This window comes from Panthera uncia (assembly GCF_023721935.1).
Source record: "Panthera uncia isolate 11264 chromosome C1 unlocalized genomic scaffold, Puncia_PCG_1.0 HiC_scaffold_4, whole genome shotgun sequence".
Classification (NCBI taxonomy): domain Eukaryota; kingdom Metazoa; phylum Chordata; class Mammalia; order Carnivora; family Felidae; genus Panthera; species Panthera uncia.
Window position 1 is genome coordinate 92619362 of NW_026057585.1, and position 17376 is coordinate 92636737.

General features: G+C 55.5%; 1 protein-coding gene across 2 annotated transcripts in view; it reads left to right on the top strand.

Moving 5' to 3' along the window:
• Positions 1–17376, top strand: part of PADI2 (peptidyl arginine deiminase 2) — a 43839-nt gene that overhangs the window by 21497 nt on the left and 4966 nt on the right. For both annotated transcript variants that reach the window (XM_049617972.1, XM_049617973.1), the window contains exons 5-13: positions 612–729; positions 1191–1316; positions 6897–7075; positions 8792–8895; positions 9616–9727; positions 10244–10351; positions 13088–13239; positions 15132–15276; positions 15968–16061. In XM_049617972.1, the coding sequence (XP_049473929.1) occupies positions 612–729; positions 1191–1316; positions 6897–7075; positions 8792–8895; positions 9616–9727; positions 10244–10351; positions 13088–13239; positions 15132–15276; positions 15968–16061 (1138 nt within the window). The remainder of the gene's footprint in view (positions 1–611; positions 730–1190; positions 1317–6896; positions 7076–8791; positions 8896–9615; positions 9728–10243; positions 10352–13087; positions 13240–15131; positions 15277–15967; positions 16062–17376) is intronic.

Sequence of the window (17376 nt, forward strand, 5' to 3'; positions counted from 1 at the left end):
GGTCTCGCCGGGCCTTGCAGCCTGCGGTGAGGGATCGGGACTTTATCCTAAGTCAACAGGGAGCCCCCGGCAGGGCTTAAAGCAGGAAAGCAACATGATCTGGTTGGAGCTCGTTCCAATTCGGCCCTGGCTGCAGCGTAGAGAATGGATCGCCTTGCAGGTCCCATTTGGACCACTCAGCATGTCTGCAAACAGCTGGGTGTCTGTCCGTCCAGGCATCTCCCCGTGATCCCCTGTGGACTTCAGAGCCTGTCATAGAATGTCGGCGGGCTCATTTCTCTGGCCTCCCTCCGTCTCCCTGCCTCCACCTCCTCCAGGCACAGGCACACCAGACACAAGGCTCATAAAAGCCCCGGTCAGTTTTCCTATCTCTGGGTCTCCCTCTGCCACTGTCCCCTTCCTGAGCTTACCTCCAGTGCTTACACTGCCCCTCTCCGGGCATCAGATGGGGAGTTCGCGTTTGCCAAGTGCCCCCTGCCCCTGATGAGCGGTGACTGCTCTTTCTGTCATCCTGGGGCTGTCTCTTTGGCGTCCCGTGGGATCTGCAGTGGCGCCGGGAATCAGCCAGAGGGTAGACAAGAAGGCACTGACCTGTCTCCCTGCCGACGCAGGCATCCTGGACCTGGGGTCCTGAGGGCCAGGGGGCCATCCTGCTGGTGAACTGTGACCGAGACACGCCCTGGTTGCCCAAGGAGGATTTGAACGACGAGAAGGTCTACAGCAAGGAAGGTACCAGCGGGACCCACGCTCGGGGTTGGGGGCAGGGAGAAGCAGTGGAAACACTCCTGCTCAGTCCTGGGCCGGGCCAAGGCAGAGGCTGGAGCGACCTTCAGTCTCCTGGGGTTGGTGGACTGAAGTATCCACTCTTGCAAAAAAAAAAAAAAAAAGACAAATCTACGAATGTGGTTCAATCGGAACCACATTTTTTAGGAGTTACACATACTCATACACCTAGGGAACGGACTGGAAGGAAATTCTCAAGAGGTCACAGGAGATCATGGTATTGGAGGTGATAACCGGGTTTTATGCTTTTCTGCAGTTTCCACAATACGCATGTGGGGGGGGGGGGTGCAGGTTCTGTCTTGATGGGAAAAGTGAGGGTTCTTTGCGAGCCAACAGTCCAGCCGCACGCCTCTTAATTCTAACCTCCCCGTGCATCCCCCCTGCCCCGCCCCCCGCCCTCGCCACAGACCTCAAGGACATGTCCCAGATGATCCTGCGGACCAAAGGCCCAGACCGCCTCCCCGTGGGATATGAGATCGTTCTCTACATTTCCATGACAGACTCGGACAAAGTGGGCGTGTTCTACGTGGAGAGTGAGTGACCCCTGCCCTTCTGAACGTTTCCGTCCCTTCAAGCGCTCGCTGAGCTAAGCTCGCCGGGGCCCAGCTCTGCCCTCCACCTTCCCCAAAGTTATCCCCAGCTCTGCCCCAGGCCTTCCCCAGACGCCTCTGTGGAGTCTCCTGTCCTCCCACCCCTTAGCAGTTATGGCCCCTGCAGGTGCAGGTGACTGGAGAGGGCCAGGATTGGCCTCTTAGAAATAGCCACTGGGAGCACTCTTGTCCTGTGAAGTCACGAGGCCCCAGGGATGGGCCTCTCCCGCCTCAAAGGAGTTGGTAGTGACGCAGGTTTATGTACAACCTAGAGTCCCCCCTTCCCCATGAACCAAAGGAGGAAGGGCTTTTGAGGTCCATCACCTTTCTAGAGCCACATCACCTTCATGATATGCACCCATCACTTCCCTGGGTGTTTTCTGCCCATCTCGGACTTTCTGGAGCAGAAAACGACCTCTGACTCTTTTTTTTTTTTTAGTGTTTATTTATTTTCAAAAGAGAGAGCATGTGCATACACAAGCAGGGCAGGGGCAGACAGAGAGAGAGAGCGGGGGACAGAGGATCCGAAGCGGGCTCTGTGCTGTCAGCACAGAGCCCCCCATGGGGCTCAAACTCACAAACCGTGAGGCCGCGACCTGAGCCAAAGTGAGACGCTCAACCGACTGAGCCCCCTGGGTGCCCCAGCTGCCTTCTAACTTTTAAAGGGTCTCCGATGAGGTTCTGGGCACCTTTGCAGAGCTGACCCCTTGCTCCTCTTGATGGTGACAGGGCACCCTGGGTCCCCGCTGTGCAGGGAGCTTGCTTCCACCGCAGAACTAGCCCTCACAGCTGCCCGCTCTGTCTCATTCTTTCTAGAAATACACGTTGAGCCCCCTCAGTGCCAAGTGCCATTCTCAGTGCCGGGGTCCTGGCAGTGAACTCTGCAGTCCCGGCCCGCCATGGGGGAGGCGATGGCCTAGTGAGGGAGACCTGATAAGGAGCACAACTGGAGGGAACGATACCCACCGAGTAATAGGGAACATCAGAGACAGAGGGGAGGCCTCGCTAGCCTGGGAAGGTCTGGGAAGGCTTCTCTGAGCAGGTGACATTTGAGCTGAGACCCAAATCAACAATGGGGAGGAAATAGCCATTCATGAGCTGAGGGAAGAGTGTTCCAAGCAGAGGGAACAGCACATACAAAGCCCAGAGGAGCGGACCAGCTTGGGGCGTTGGAGGAGCAAAAGGGAGACCAGAAGTGGTGGCTGTGTTGGAGTCAAGGTCAGCGATCTGGGCAGAGGCCAGGGCATGCAGAGAGAGGCCTTGGATTTTATTCTGAGTGCAGTGGAAAGCCATTAGAGGGTTTTAAGCAAGGGGCTGTCAAGATCTGATTTATGTATTAAAAGCCTCTCTCAGCAAAATAGTTTGCTTTGCAATTTGCCATGATGTGGGGCGGGGCTTCCCCTGTGTGCCCAGCTGTCTGGGGGGCCCCGGATCTCCGGCCTACCTCTGGGGCCCGCCTCTGGACAGGCTTGCTAGAACCACGAGGAGTTGGTCACGGGGGCCCTGGACCCTCACCGCGGGGGGTGATTTAACCAGGACAGCAGTGGACAGCGGCCACCCAAAGCCAGTCCTCCCTCTGATCCACCCTGGGCCCGGACAGTGACCTCACACAGGTTGGAACGTCCCCAGAGACAGGCCGGCTCTGCTGCCCCAGGGGGCCGGAGAGGTTGATGTTTACCCCGTCCAGTCCAGGGTTGCCACAGCGACAGGGGCTGCCGGCGGGACCGGGCCTCCACCTGTGCCTCTCGACCGTGACGTTGAATTGTAACGCGGGATGATTTGCTGGCGGTGACACCTGCACGTTATCCAGAGGGCCCTGTTTGGTAGTGGGCGCGGGTCGCCGCCTGGCCCCGCGATCACATCGCGGCCCCTCACTTGCCATCCGAGATGGGCCCTGTGTAGACAAGCACCTTGAGGCTCCGTCGCCCCGTCTGTCTTATCTGGGCTGCTGTCCCGAGGGGCGAGGGGGGCCCGTTCCTGACACGGCGACGATTCCAGAATAGTTCCCCACAAAATGTGGAATCTTGGAAAGAACAGGTGGGGGGAAGGGAATAATCCATCTGTGACGTTTTTCTTTCCTTCTGGGCAAAGGTTTTCGGGTTTGGTCAAAATCTGAGTACGGCGATGGGTGAGAGCGTGTTGTGTTACATGAATGCGGTGTTTCACCTGTGTCCCCCAAGGGCTGGGGGCCGGGCTGGAGGCCAAGGGACCCCAGGAGGGAACTCCGGAGCCTGGGAGGTTCAAACCCTGCATCTGGGCAAGTCTGCTCACAAGCCCACGCCCTGTGAGTTCATCTGGGACGTAGGGATGAACTCCTACGGGTTCATGAACATCCCTGGGTCAGGGATGAGAGGCCTGACCGTCCCTGCTCGCGGCGGGGATTAAACAAGGAACAGATGTCGGGTGCTCAGCGCAGTAGCCGGCCCGTGGAATGCTTCTAAAGGTGGCACCTGTTGCTTCTGTTGGGATTATTCTGACGATTATTCATTACAATCATTGCCATAGACAGAGGTCCCCAGTGCTGTCAGGCAGACACAGGTATCTGTGTTCCAGCCTCAGATTCTGCCCCAGGACCCCAACGTTGGGGCCTGACCTCGTCCTCTAAGGATACAGTGACCAGCGTGCCCCAGTCTGCCCAGGACTTTCCTGGCTTTAACACAGAAAATCCCTCCTCCTGGAAACTGCTCAGTCCCCGGCAAACCAGGACAGTTGGTCGCACTATCAAGGAGCCTCCTTGGGAGGTGGAGTGGCTCCAAAGTGACCGGAAGGGTTATGCCAACCCATACCACGCGCCGGCCGGTAGGGCCAATGCCTGGGGCCAAGGAGAGGTCAGGGTGGCTGGCAGGCCCAGCCCGAGGCATGTGGGCTGCTCAACAGAAGGGCATTGTGGCGTCCCGCAGGGAGAGCTGGCCATGCCCAGGCGGCCCGCACCAAGCTGGGGACAGGGGGGGAAGGAGGCTCCTTGGGACAGCGGCTGGATTGTTCCCACCAAGGAATCGATCCGCGCGGCGCTGACCCAAGTCACCAGAAAGAGAGAAACATAAATTGCAGGCCTCGAGGGGGAGAATACCACCTGCAGATGGGCAAGAAGGTGTCCTGGCACCTGACCCAGCTACCTGACCAGACCCCTTCCCTGCCCAGGCCCAGGCCGAATGCCCAAGTGCCCAGAGTCCTGGGGAAGCTTTGGAGCTTCCTGCGAAGACAGGTCCGCTTCTAGGCCTGAGCCCTCTCCCCTGAGCATCAGTGCAAGTTCAACCTGGGACGTACAGGTGGGCCTGAGGGCCTGGAAGAGAACTTTCTCAATTACGTGCACCCATCTGGATCTACTTGGTGATCGGGAGGTACTCAGGGCGCACGCCGTCGTTTCCGGGTCGGGCCGTGACGAGCTCCTTGGCACATCCGGTGTCTGAGTCTATCTGCCTCGTTTCTTGGGCCCACCCAAGGCAAGGTGAGGTGAGGTATTATTTCTTCGCCTTCTGTTCATAAGCCGTTCAGTGAGAAGGCCCTGAGGTTCGCAGGAAGGTCGGTGCCAACTCACTGACGGGCTCTTGTAATACGAATGCCAACAGGCCCCAGCTGGGTTACTGATGGTTACCCGGGGTTACTGGGTTTCCCTAAGTTACTGATGCTGCGTCCTTTTATCTTGCAACGACTTTGTGGCGTCAGTGTTATTATCCCCATTTAACAAACGGGCGAACTGAGGCTCAGGGAGGTTAAGTGAACTCTCTAAGGTTTTGCTTGTGAAGCTAGAGCGGTATTTGAACCCAGGTCTCTCTGACTCTGGAGGTCATAACCACTAGGGTCACCTGCCCTCAGCGAGATGAATAGGTTAACCAGACCTATACCAGGGTCTAGTTGAGCATATTGTCCTAATGTGAGGAACTGTCCCGAACCCGGGCTTCGGAGATTCCTCCATTTAATTTACAAGGGTTCTTTTGTTTATTGATTTGTGAGAGAGAGACAGAGTGTGAGCAGGGGAGGGTCAGAGAGAGAGAGACACAGAATCCGAAGCAGGCTCCAGGCTCTGAGCTGTCAGCACAGAGCTCGACGCGGGGCTCGAACTCACGAACCCTGAGATCATGACCTGAGCCGAAGTCAGATGCTCAACCAACTGAGCCACCCAGGTGCCCCTTAACTTACACGTTTTAATCAAGCACCTATTTGTACCAGGACTGTCCCGGTGACATGTTCTAACCCATGGGTGACTGGTCATTCATCATTACCATTGTTATTGACGATGAGTATTAAGCTGAGCCTGATTCTGCCCTTCCAGCTCTGCAGGGCATAAAGAAACTCCTTCTGGAAGCTCTGCATAGGGTCCTACCTCCATGCCTTTGGCAATGCAAGTATCTCCTCTCCTCGCCACACCCCACCTCTGCCACCCTAAAGGGCCTCTCAAAGTCTCCCTTCCTCTGCTCACATGCTTCCCGCCCTGCCTCCCTTCCCCTACCCTCCCTACCCCAGTAACTGCCGGGATCTCTCTCCTGTGGCTCACTTATGACGCTTCCCACACCCGCGTTACCTTCTCGTTGGCTGAGCACCGTGCGTAGACCGAGAGAGATGCTACATCCCGACCATTTCTATCCTTCCCCAGAGGTCCTTGCCCATGCCGGCAACACAGTTGTAATTCAATACGTGTGCTCTGGCCTGAAAAATCTATAGGGCATGGCGCGGAAGCCATCGGTTCGTTCGGTAGATATTTATTCAACATGAACATGTGCCACATTGGCTTTGCGCCCAGCCAGGCCTGTCTCTGCCCCCAGGTGGCAGTCTCTCAGGGCCGACAACTAGCCCCCAGGATCATACTCCCTCAGAGAGTCTGTGATGGGCAAGGAGGGGGGGCTGCAGACGCTCCACACAGAGCCCCTGCCTTGGTCTCTGGGGGATCTGGGCATAATTCCCAGAAGGGACACGCATCCAGGCCTGGAAGGAGAGGAACAACCATTCCCAGCGGAGGGAAGAGCCACGAGAAGGTACAGCCAGAGACCACGTGTGGTTCTTCATGCCAGCGTGACTTCTGTTCCGCAGACAGGAATTCGGGGTGCAAGTCGGCACAGCGACGTTTTGTTTATTAAGGGGGAAGGGAGATTGGGGTTCAGAATTACACATGAATTTGTGTCCCAGCTTGGCCACTCACTGGCTGCGTGGCCTCGGAGAAGCCATTTCCCTATCCTGAGACTTGGGTTCCTTATCTGTAACTCAGGGACGTAATGTCCTTCCTCCACGCGGCTAGCTGCTCAGCCATCATCTGCTGCCATTTTGTGTATACCATGGCGGGGAGAGCTAGCTCATTTCAGAGGCGAGGAAGCCGGGAGCCAGAGAGGTCGCCTGGTTCCACGCCACATGGCGAGCGGGCCACAGTGCTGGGACATCGAACGGGCCATGGCCCTTCTGGTGGCGTTTTCTGCTTGTGCTTTTCTCCCTAAGTCTAGAGGACTAGTTTCTCTGCCGTCTCGCCCCCTGCCCCACTGACACTGCTCCCTGGTGGGGGCGGGGACCTGACATCGGCCCTTCTCCCTCCAGACCCTTTCTTCGGCCAGCGTTACATCCACATCCTGGGCCGACGGAAGCTCTACCACGTGGTCAAGTACACGGGCGGCTCCGCAGAGCTGCTGTTCTTTGTGGAAGGCCTGCGTTTTCCCGACGAGGGCTTCCCGGGCCTGGTGTCCATCCACGTCAGCCTGCTGGAGTACATGGCCGAGGTGAGGGCTCCAGGCCTCCAGCATGAAGGGCTGCCTCCGGGGACCAGGTGGAGTCCTTCCAGAGGGTCCGTCTCGGGGCCCCCGCTCGTTCCACTGCCCTCCAAGCCTGGACCACCCCAAGCTTGGAGACCTAGATGCCCCCCCCCCCCGCCCTGCCAGGCACACGTGTCTGCAAGGGTCCTCGGAGCCGTGCACTGGGGACCCTCCGGCTCGCCGCACCGACTCCCCAGGATTCCCTGTGCGTGACGTTTCTGACATCCCCCACGTCTGTCCCCTGGTCTGCCCTCCCCCCTGCAGTAGCGTGGTTCCGAGGCACAGATCCCTCCTGGTTAGCGCAGGGAGCAAACTGGGCCACACACGTGAGGTTTCTCGACTACTTGTATGCCCCGCTTTTCTCTCCCCTCACCTGACTGTGGGTTACACCAACTCTGACCCACAGGCTGAACCCCAAATCCCAGCCCCGGGTCACACCCCCACCCTATGGCCACATATGTCACCCATCTTTGTTCTTGGTTTTGGGAAACCGGACGAGAAGGAGGGCACCTGCCCCTCTGGAGGAGAAGTGTGACCCTCACTTAGATGTATCCTGCTGACAAGGGTCTTAGGCCCAGACTCCCACCTCTCGGGCCCAGCCCGCTTTACTCAGATACAGGGAGGGACCTGGCTCTCGTGCCCACTGTCAGGTCCAGACCACTTCGGGCCAGGACACAATGGGCTCTGTAGAAGGTGAGGCTGGGTCTAGCTCAGACTTCTGAGAACAGGCTCCGGAGTCAGACTGCCCGGCTTCGAGCCCTTGAGACACGGGGCGGGTGAATTTGCCCCCGTGCCTTCGTTTCCCCGTCTATGAAACAAATGGCAAATTTTCTCCTTCTGGAGCCGTTGCGAGCATCCAAACTTGTAGGAACCCATTCCTCAGAATCCCTCAGGTCCCTCAGAAGAAGAAAGGCAGGAAAGGTGACGCTCACCGGACGAGGTAAGGAGAAGGCTTCTGTTCCCACCTGTGCCTGGAGTAGCCTGACCATTGGGGTGTCAGACCGGCCCCCCTAGTGGAAACCAGCAGAGATTGAAAAAGCAGACCCAGGCAGGAAAGGCCAGCGAGGCCCATAGTCCCGTCCGCTCCCGCCTTCTCTGCCAAGGGCAGGCGCCGTTTCCTGTAGGTGTTCAAAGCCAAGTACGCAAAGGAACCCTGGAGTTCGCTTGTTTTCCCTCAGGTTCCAGGCAAGCCTTCTGAACATTTCCTTAAAGAACAACCTGGACATTGCAAAATTCCCCCCAAACATTTGAAACGTTCACCTGTAGAAAAGGGCAAGGTGCCCGGAGCAGAAGCAGAAGGCCCGGGGCCGGCTCGGCCGTCCTGTGGGCCAATTTCAGGAAGTGGACTTCGATGGGGCAAGATCTGATAGTGACTGCCTGGGTTCAAATCCAGGCTTTACCCCTTGCTGATCACGTGCCCGTGGGCAGCCGCATAACAAGCCTGTGACTAGAGGTCTGTGGCTCAGTTTCCCCACCTGCAAAGCAAGGGGTTATGATAGTATCTACCCCCTGGGGTTGCTGTGGGGCAGAAAGGAGAGGGCACGTGTGACGCTACCCCAGGGCCCGGCACGCGGTGCGTGTTCAACAAATGTAGGCTGCTTGTCGATTCCACCCGCTCTACGAGGCAGGCCTGAGACGCACCCTGACCAGACTCTGTGATCCCCTCCTTTGTCCCGTGCCCAGGAGATTCCCCTGACGCCTATCTTCACGGACACTGTGGTGTTCCGGATTGCTCCGTGGATCATGACCCCCAACATCCTGCCTCCCTTGTCAGTGTTCGTGTGCTGGTAAGCAAGCAAGGGGCTAACGCTGGGGCTTTGGGGGCAGACAGACCTGAGTTCAGATCCTGGCTCTGTCATTTACCGCCCGTGTGACCTTGGGCGACCCGCGGGGCCTCTCTGTGCCTCCGTTGCTCTGAAATGCTGACACCACACAGTCACCGTGGGCATGAAAAGAAGCAGGCAAAGTATTAATCCAAGGTCTTGGTACAGTCTGTGCTTCAAATACGATAGCCATCATTTCTTGTCTCATTCTCGCCCGTGTCATCTGGTTGGGAACCTCCCATGGGTGTTCAGCTCATCTTAGGCAGCATATTTTTTTTTTTTTTTTTTTTTGAGCATCTGTTATGTGCTAGGCACCTGCGGCAAAAGGAGAGGCAAGGAAAAGCAGGGCCTGCATGGGTGCCGGCCAAGCCGAATGGGACCCTGAGGCCCCAGGCCCATCCCCTGCCTCTAGGCTAGACACAGCTTTTCTTTGGAAATCTGGGAAGGTGGGAGCAAGAGTCCCCTTTCTCGTTTTATTTGTTTGTGACCTTGGCAAACGCCGCGACTAGAGCAATTCGCTTGGCCTTGGCTCCGCCTTTGCAAAGGTCACTATGAACGCATCTGTGGCCTCATCTGCCCAGCACAGCCCGGAGGTGCCAGCTGCTTGTTGCCACCTCGGTTGGACTGGCCCTTGTCCCTCCTCACCCTTCCTCCTGGCCTCCCTCTCTTCCCCAAACTTCTCAGCATGAAGGACAATTACTTGTTCCTGAAAGAGGTGAAGAACCTGGTTGAGAAAACCAACTGTGAACTGAAGGTCTGCTTCCAGTATGTAAATCGAGGCGACCGCTGGATCCAGGTGAGGAACCCCGGGCTGGGAGGGACATGGGCCATGGCTACGCAGGGAGAGTTGGCTTCATGTCAGGGCCCTGGCACCCAGCAGCTCCATGTATGGGAATTCTGCTGTCAACTCATACGTGCACATGTGCACAGAGATATAAATGTATAAGGCAATTCACTGCAGCATTGCTCCTTATAGCAGCAAAAGATTATAAAACAACCTAAATGTTTATCCACAGGCGACTGGAATATGGCATGATGGGCTAGCCTTACTGTGGAGTACTATACAGCAGCTAAAAAGAAGCCAACCTATATATACAGAATGCACTTCAAACAAAGATGTTACTTGCAAGAAAATGTACATAGGATGTTATTGATTATGTTTTAAGAAGTGGGGTTGATATGAGTACAAACGTGCTTGGAGCATGCAGAGACTATTTGAAGAAGGATATGTAAGAAACCACTGCCGTCGTTTGCTAGTGAAAAGAACGGGGGAGGCTGGCTTGTCTGACAGCTCTCCTTGGTGTCCCCACAGGATGAAGTTGAGTTTGGCTACATAGAGGCCCCCCATAAAGGCTTCCCCGTGGTACTGGACTCCCCCCGAGATGGATACCTGAAGGACTTCCCAATGAAGCAGCTTCTGGTGAGATGCTGAGGGCCACCTTGGGGTGAGGGGCAGGGGAAACAATCCTGAGGACTCTTACAGCACAGAATGGTCAGGAGACCTTGGGCATCCTTGACAAATTAGACTGTGGCCCAGCACCTCCATCTTCTCCCCTGCAGAATGGGTCAGTTGGGATAGTGACCTCCAAGGTCCTTTCCTTGGAGAATTTTCTCATAGGAAAGTGCGACACTACCCCAGGGCCTGACACACCCCAAGTGCTCGATAAACGTTCTATTGTTATCGCTTGCACCCACTTGGGAAGGCAGGAGTGAAAAGCACCCTGACGTGACTTTTTTGATCCCCTGGCTAAAAAGTTTTCTCGTAGGAGAGTTATCTCACAGGAAATGGGAGCTATGGGAAAGAGGCGGGGCAAGAACCCTAACTCCTGCCCCTGCCCCACCCCCCACTGGCAGAAAAATAAGTTCCAAAGAGGAAAATTATAGTGAAGCCATTGTCGAAAATCATGGTTCCAACTTCAAAGCTCATTGAAGCTGTGTTTTTTTTAGCTTATGTGTGGGGTATTTTTTGTTGTTTTGTTTTTGTTTAGAGAGAGAGAGCAGGGGAGGGGCAGAGAGAGAGGGAGAGAGAGACAGAGAGAATCTCAAGCAGGCTCCACACCCAATGCCGATCCCAACACAGGGCTCAATCCTACAATCCTGGGATCATGACCTGAGCTGAAATCAACCAGCTGAGCCATCCAGGTGCCCCAGTGTATGTGTTTCTTGAAAGCAATCCGACCCCCTGATTCTAGAGGCCATCGCCACCCCACTTATGCCCTGACCCACTGGCAGAATAAGGGCAGAACCGAAACCTGTCTCCTTTGTCCTCACCGTCCACCCTGAACAGGCAGGGGATGCTTGGATGGAGCAAGAGGCAGAGACGGGGATAGGTCAGGGGGCTTTCCCAAGGTCACATGCATGGCAGCCTCTCCTGGAGTCCCGAGAGGGCCACAGGGTCACGCCTACTTCTCGAGAACCTTCCCTAACCTGGGGCCCTCGCCACGGTGAAATGGTAGAGCCTGGCCTCGCGTCTTACCCTCCTCAAGCCTCAGTTCGCGCATCTGCAGATGGGGATAGAAACCGTATTGTTGTGAGGACTGAAGGCACATCTGGGGCATCCTGGCGCACCTAATACAGTGGTCATTACTAGCCATCATTATGGCTGTCAGTCCCCAGTCCTAGACATCGTCCTCGGTGAGGACTGTCCACTTCTTCCCACACTGTGAGGGGTAGAATCAAACTGGCCGCCAGCAACGGTGGCCGCAGGCATGAGAACCGAGGCCTCCCAGCTCCTGCTCCCACACTCTTCCCGGGTCACCACCTGCCTTCTTTGTTCCGGGCTGGCCTGGTTCCAAGGCCCCGGGCTGCATTGTTCCCGGAGGCCTGGGCCAAGCCCGGCTTTGTGCTGCCATAAAACCCAGCTGCTCCGGCTCCCGGCAAATCACACCTTGCCATCTGGGGCTCCCAGGCGAGAAAGCGCTAAGCTGCAGCCATCCACCCCACTGGGCACGGCCGTCCCTTGAGCCCTCGGCTGGGCCAGGGCAAGCCACATCTTCCCACCCCACGGTATTGTTTTCTTTTCAAACAAGAATTTTTGTCAGGCAAGCTTCGTCCCGGCCCCAAGGCAAGTCTCCAAGCAAGGCCCCTACTTTTTCACCAAAAAGTCAGGGCAGGAACCTTAAAATCCAAGAGTCACTAGAGGGCTATATTATGTGTCAACTCCAGTTTGTTGGAGTTCTGTGCTAAGAAGGATTCAGAGGCTGCCTCTGGGCTCAGTGAACAGATACGGTTGGCTGGGAATGGGTGGGATGGTCTATATGTTGCATGTCCGTCATTCCCGCGTGTATCGGTCAGCTTTTCCTCAGTAAGGCTGCAGTAACAAACAACTCCCAAATCTTAATGGCTAACGACTAACGGTCCATGTACTGCTTGAACTCGGCAGTGACTGTTGGCTGGTTACCTGCAGTCCGGCTTCCTCACACCTTCCGCCTTCTAGAGCCCCAGCTGCAGGAGCAGCCCCCAGCCTGGGAAATGCCATTCTCCTAGCACAAGGGGAAGAGAAAGAGTCGGCCGGCACACGCGGTGGATCTCACGGCCTCTGCTCTGCCCTGGCACGCATACTTCTGCTCACGTGCCAGTGGCCAAAGCAAGTCACACGACCAAGTCCAACACTAGGCGGGGAATTCTATTCCTTCCACGGGGAGATACCCACGTACCAGCCACGGCTCAGGATGCAAAGTCTTCTCACTGGGAAAAGGGTAGCAAGTTGCTGGGAACAACGATACAATCTACCACCCTCTCTCTCCGGTATCTAATCGGATGCCTCTTTTTTACAGCTTGGGAAACCGAGGGTCAGGTAAATGAAGCAATGAGCGGGGATTTCAACAGCACAAAATGAGAACTAACTCTGAAGTCACCGATATGTCTCTGTGTCTGAGAAAAAGAGGCACATGCAGAGACCCAGGGCACACACACACTAAAACACACTTGTATACCGTCAGGCATGCCCACCCTTACACCAGCGCGCCCACGAACTCAGCCTCCCCGTGCCCAGCCCCCGCTCTTTGGCGGGAATAAGAAGACCATGGGCAAGGCTCTAGACGCTAAGTGGCAGATTAATAAGGTGGTGAAAGAGTAGTCATCAGATGGTGGCTGAGAGGGGGCTGAGGACCTCGGGCTCCAGGAGACTAATGATGGGTGTGTGTCCCGTGCCCAGGGCCCAGATTTCGGCTACGTGACCCGGGAGCCCCTCTATGAGCCTGTTACCAGCCTCGATTCCTTTGGGAACCTGGAGGTCAGTCCACCAGTGACTGTCAACGGCAAGACATACCCCCTGGGCCGGATCCTCATCGGAAGCAGCTTTCCTCTGTAAGAGAAGCCAGGGCGGGGCTGGGGGGGAGCAGGGGTGGAGGAGTTATTCTTTCTCTTTAGGAGTGGCCTGGGCTGCTCACACGTGGAGTGATGGGCTGGGAGAACGAACCCCTTCCACAACTCTGAAAAGATGCAGACACGCTTGGAAATGAAACCAAGTTGGCCTTTGTATCTTAGCATGACTTAGGATCTAATATAAAACTAAATACATAGCTCGTCCCCAAATGGGAGGGTGTGTAGTGAGACTATAAACCAGGTAGGGAAGGGACAAAGGAGTCCGTAGAAGGTAATTGACAGAGAATGAGCGGGAGAGTACCAATAAGTCCTTGGTGGTGCCCACGCATAAAAGAGGGCTGCGAAGACGTGGCCCTACCCCAAAGCACCAGTCCCTGGCTCCCTGGCCTGTCCGTAACACCATCACTCCCTCCCCGGGTGACCCACTTCCCAGTGAAAAGGCAGATTCTTTCTTGATCAGGACAGTCAGTGGGAAGAGCGATCGGTCTTCATTTCACAATGAAGAGCTATCGGTCCTCATTTCACAAAAGGGCTGCCAGGAACCTGCCTATATGGGACCAGCCGGGATTTGGCCACCAAGTCCCTCTGAGCCACACAGGATGCTCTACCTTCTGGGAGGAGGCCACCGGCCAGGAAGTGACCATTGGTCTAGCTTCTTACCACCCTCCACTCCATAGTCACTCATCCATTCAGCAGGTATTTTCCAAATAGCAGCCAAGTGCCAAGCCCTGTGCCAGTCATGGCGTTCTAAACATGAAGCCCAGCCCCGCCTTCAGGGAGACAGTGGAGATCACAGACACGAAACAGAAGGGCAGAGGAGGGACATATACAGTGATAGACAGAAGCACAGGGAGCCAGGGGAACCCAAAGATAGGTCCCCCTCGGGGAGTTCAGGGAGGGCTCCTTAGAGACAAATACTTCTTGAGGGCCTCCTCTTCCGGGCACTGTTCTAGGCTGTAGGGATACAACAGTGAGCCAAATAGACAAAGCCCAGCCCTTGGGAAATTTTCAGCTAGGGTAGGAGGAGTACAGAAAATCGGCACGGAAGCCAGCAAATAAATGAGATCCTTCTGGAGGCTAGTAAGTGCAATGAAGGAGATAGGATAGGGCTACGTGGTGAAGAGTAAAGTTAGCTTCCGTGGGTTTAAGGAAATGACTTGGGAATTGAGGCTTGAAGGAGAAGGGAACAGCCATGGGAAGATCGGAAAGAGCATTTCAAATAGAAGGAACAGCAAAAGCAAAGCCTTGGGGGATAGCGAGCAGAGCGAGTAGAGCAAGGAGGAAGGGAGGGAACGGAGGTAGCAGACCTGGGCAGCGGCCAGATCAGAGAGGAATTTTGTCCACTGCAAAGGCCTGGAGTCATAGTCTCAGGGTACTGGGGACATCGAAGCCCTCAGAGAGTCTAACAGGAAGCGCTTCCTGGAGGAGGTGTTGCTTAAACTGATTAAAGATGGAAGATCAGTAGAAGTTAATGCAACAAAGAGGCACATGGGCTAGGGCAGGTTTTCGAACTGTGCCTGTGCCCGAGCCCCCTCCAGCAGTCCAGGCAGGACCCCTGAGCACAGAAGCTGGCCTCTTTCTACCCCGTGACACCCTCAGGAACTGAAGGGGCTGAAGGCTGGGCTCCGTGCCATCCATTCATACAGGCCACGGCTGCAGCCACGGCCTCCTTCTTTGCCTCTGGGCACAAACGCCTTCCTGTGCCTACACCAGGATCTCTCAGCCCTGAGCCTCAGGCTCCTTCCCGTGACTTTGGCTGATGCCGCCCTCGGTACAGGCTAGGTCCCAGAGGCTGAACTCCTGCAGGCCCTCTGGTGAGGCAGGCACAGCGGGAAATCCCCTGAAGAGCTACCTCGTCCCCACCCCTACCCCAGGTCCGGTGGTCGGAGGATGACCAAGGTGGTGCGGGACTTCCTACAAGCCCAGCAGGTGCAGGCACCCGTGGAGCTCTACTCAGACTGGCTGACCGTGGGCCACGTCGATGAGTTCATGACCTTCGTCCCCATCCCAGGCACAAAGGTGAGCTGGCCGCTGAGGCCTGAGTGAATAGGATAGTGGAGAACTCGTGTGCTACCAGCTCTCGTCAGCAGAGGGCAGGATCTAGAGGTAGTGCACCGCAGAGAGGAAGAAGGAAGTAGGCTCAAGTTGGTTTGCACGTTGTCGCTGTGGCAGGGTCAATTTTTAACCCGATATACCAAAATATTAGCATTTCAACATGTCATCGATCTGAAAATTATTAATGAGAGATTTTACATTTTTTTATTCATACCAAGTCTGCAGAATGTGGTGTGTACTTTACCCGGAACGGCACGTCTCAATTCAGACTAGCCACAGAGTTCAAGTGTCCAATAATCACAGGGCTAGGGGCTACCGTAATGCTCTGGAGAGCTGTGGGGCGTGGGCCTGGGGCTCTTTTGTTTTCTGAAGGGAAAGGAATGGCTGCAGCGGCATACCCTGGGAATGTTATACAAATGGCCCGGCCTCTTGGCCACGTGGAGAAGCTCTTCCATTCTGCCCGAAGCCACTTTGGACTCTGAGCCTGGACTCCACGGCATTGCGGAGAAAACCCTGCCAGGCCGTCTGTGCCACTTGGCACGGGGAGGCCTGAGACCAGAGGCAGACAGGGCTCCGAGTCCCTGGGGGGGGCTCCCTCGTGCTCCTCGGCCACTTCCCTTCTGTGGACACCGTCCCTCTGGACGTTCTCCCACAGCAATTCCGTCTGCTCATGGCCAGTACCTCGGCCTGCTACAAGCTCTTCCGAGAGAAGCAGAGGGAGGGCCACGGGGAGGCCATCATGTTCAAAGGTGAGTGCCCACGGGCCCTTGGCGGGGAGTGGGGAGCTGAGCCCCCCAGAGAGACGCCCAGGAGGAGGGGGCAGAGCACTTTGCCCCTGAGCATCCGGCTCCAGTTTCTGGGGGTCCGGACGGCTCCGGGCTGTGAGGTCACCATGGTGGGAAGCAGCCCCGGCCTCTTGTGACCTTCGCCGTGGTCAGTGGGACCATCGAGCTGCCCGCTGCTCCCTATTATCAGCATACACGTTTAAAGTGGACACTTTAAGTGGCACCAGACCCCAAAAAGAGCTAACTGACCTGTGATCTGGATTTGAGGAGCTTGAAAGGGAGATAGAGAAAAATATACGTAATGCAGTTGGGGGACAGGAAGAAAAGTGGGAATAGCCTGACATGATCTACAGCCAGACATCGTCACTATCAGTCCCAGAGTGAGAAATTATCTGCTTAATTTAGGCATGCACTTAACTGGGACAGATGCAGACGGAGACTAGGTGTGCTCTTGAATTAATTATGGAAAGAGGGAAAGCTGATCGGCTGGAGACGGCGAGCCAGGTTACAGAGGGCGTAACAATTTCTTACACGTTTTTCTTAAATTACTTTTTGTCCCTTTTCAGGTTGGTATCTCCAGTCTGCCTACTCCCAAAAGTCTGCGTTCCTAAGGCTCATTGATACTTACGTACATCACTGCCCTCCGTATCCAAAGGCAGTGCTCTTGATAGTGACTAGGGGCCAGAACAGACAAAGCCAATTTAAGACCACTGTCCTGTTTTTATTCCCAACCGATGGGGAATTTTTTTTCTTGGCTTGGCCAGCATGAGTCTGGATTTCCTGGAGGCTTCTTTATACAGTAAAAACACCCCCAAAGCTACCTATAGGATATAGGAGCCATTATCTTTATACGGACAGGTCCAAGCGGCACTGTGGAGGCAGCACAGGTGCAGGGTGTGACAGCCCCAGTCTCTTTGCCACTGACAGGCTGCAAGATTGGGAAGTGCGATGGACCAGCCAACTCTTCCCAGATCAGGCACCAAAAAAAAAAAAAAAAGAAGAAGAAGAAGAATTAACAGCTTAGGTTCTAGAATCAGACTGCCTGGTCTGCATACAGGGTCTGCCAAAGCTAAAAGACCTTGGACAAGTCATTTAGCTTCTCGGTGCCTCAGTTTCTTCATCTTTCTTGCGAACAGCTACCTCCTAGGAATACAGGAAAGATTCCTGAGTCGATCCATGTAAAGCAGCCAGAAGAGTGCTCAGCGAGCGTTAGGCAGGACTAATCAGACCAAAAGCCGTGCGTGGAATAGGAGGAGGCAGGTGCAGGCACACACCAGGG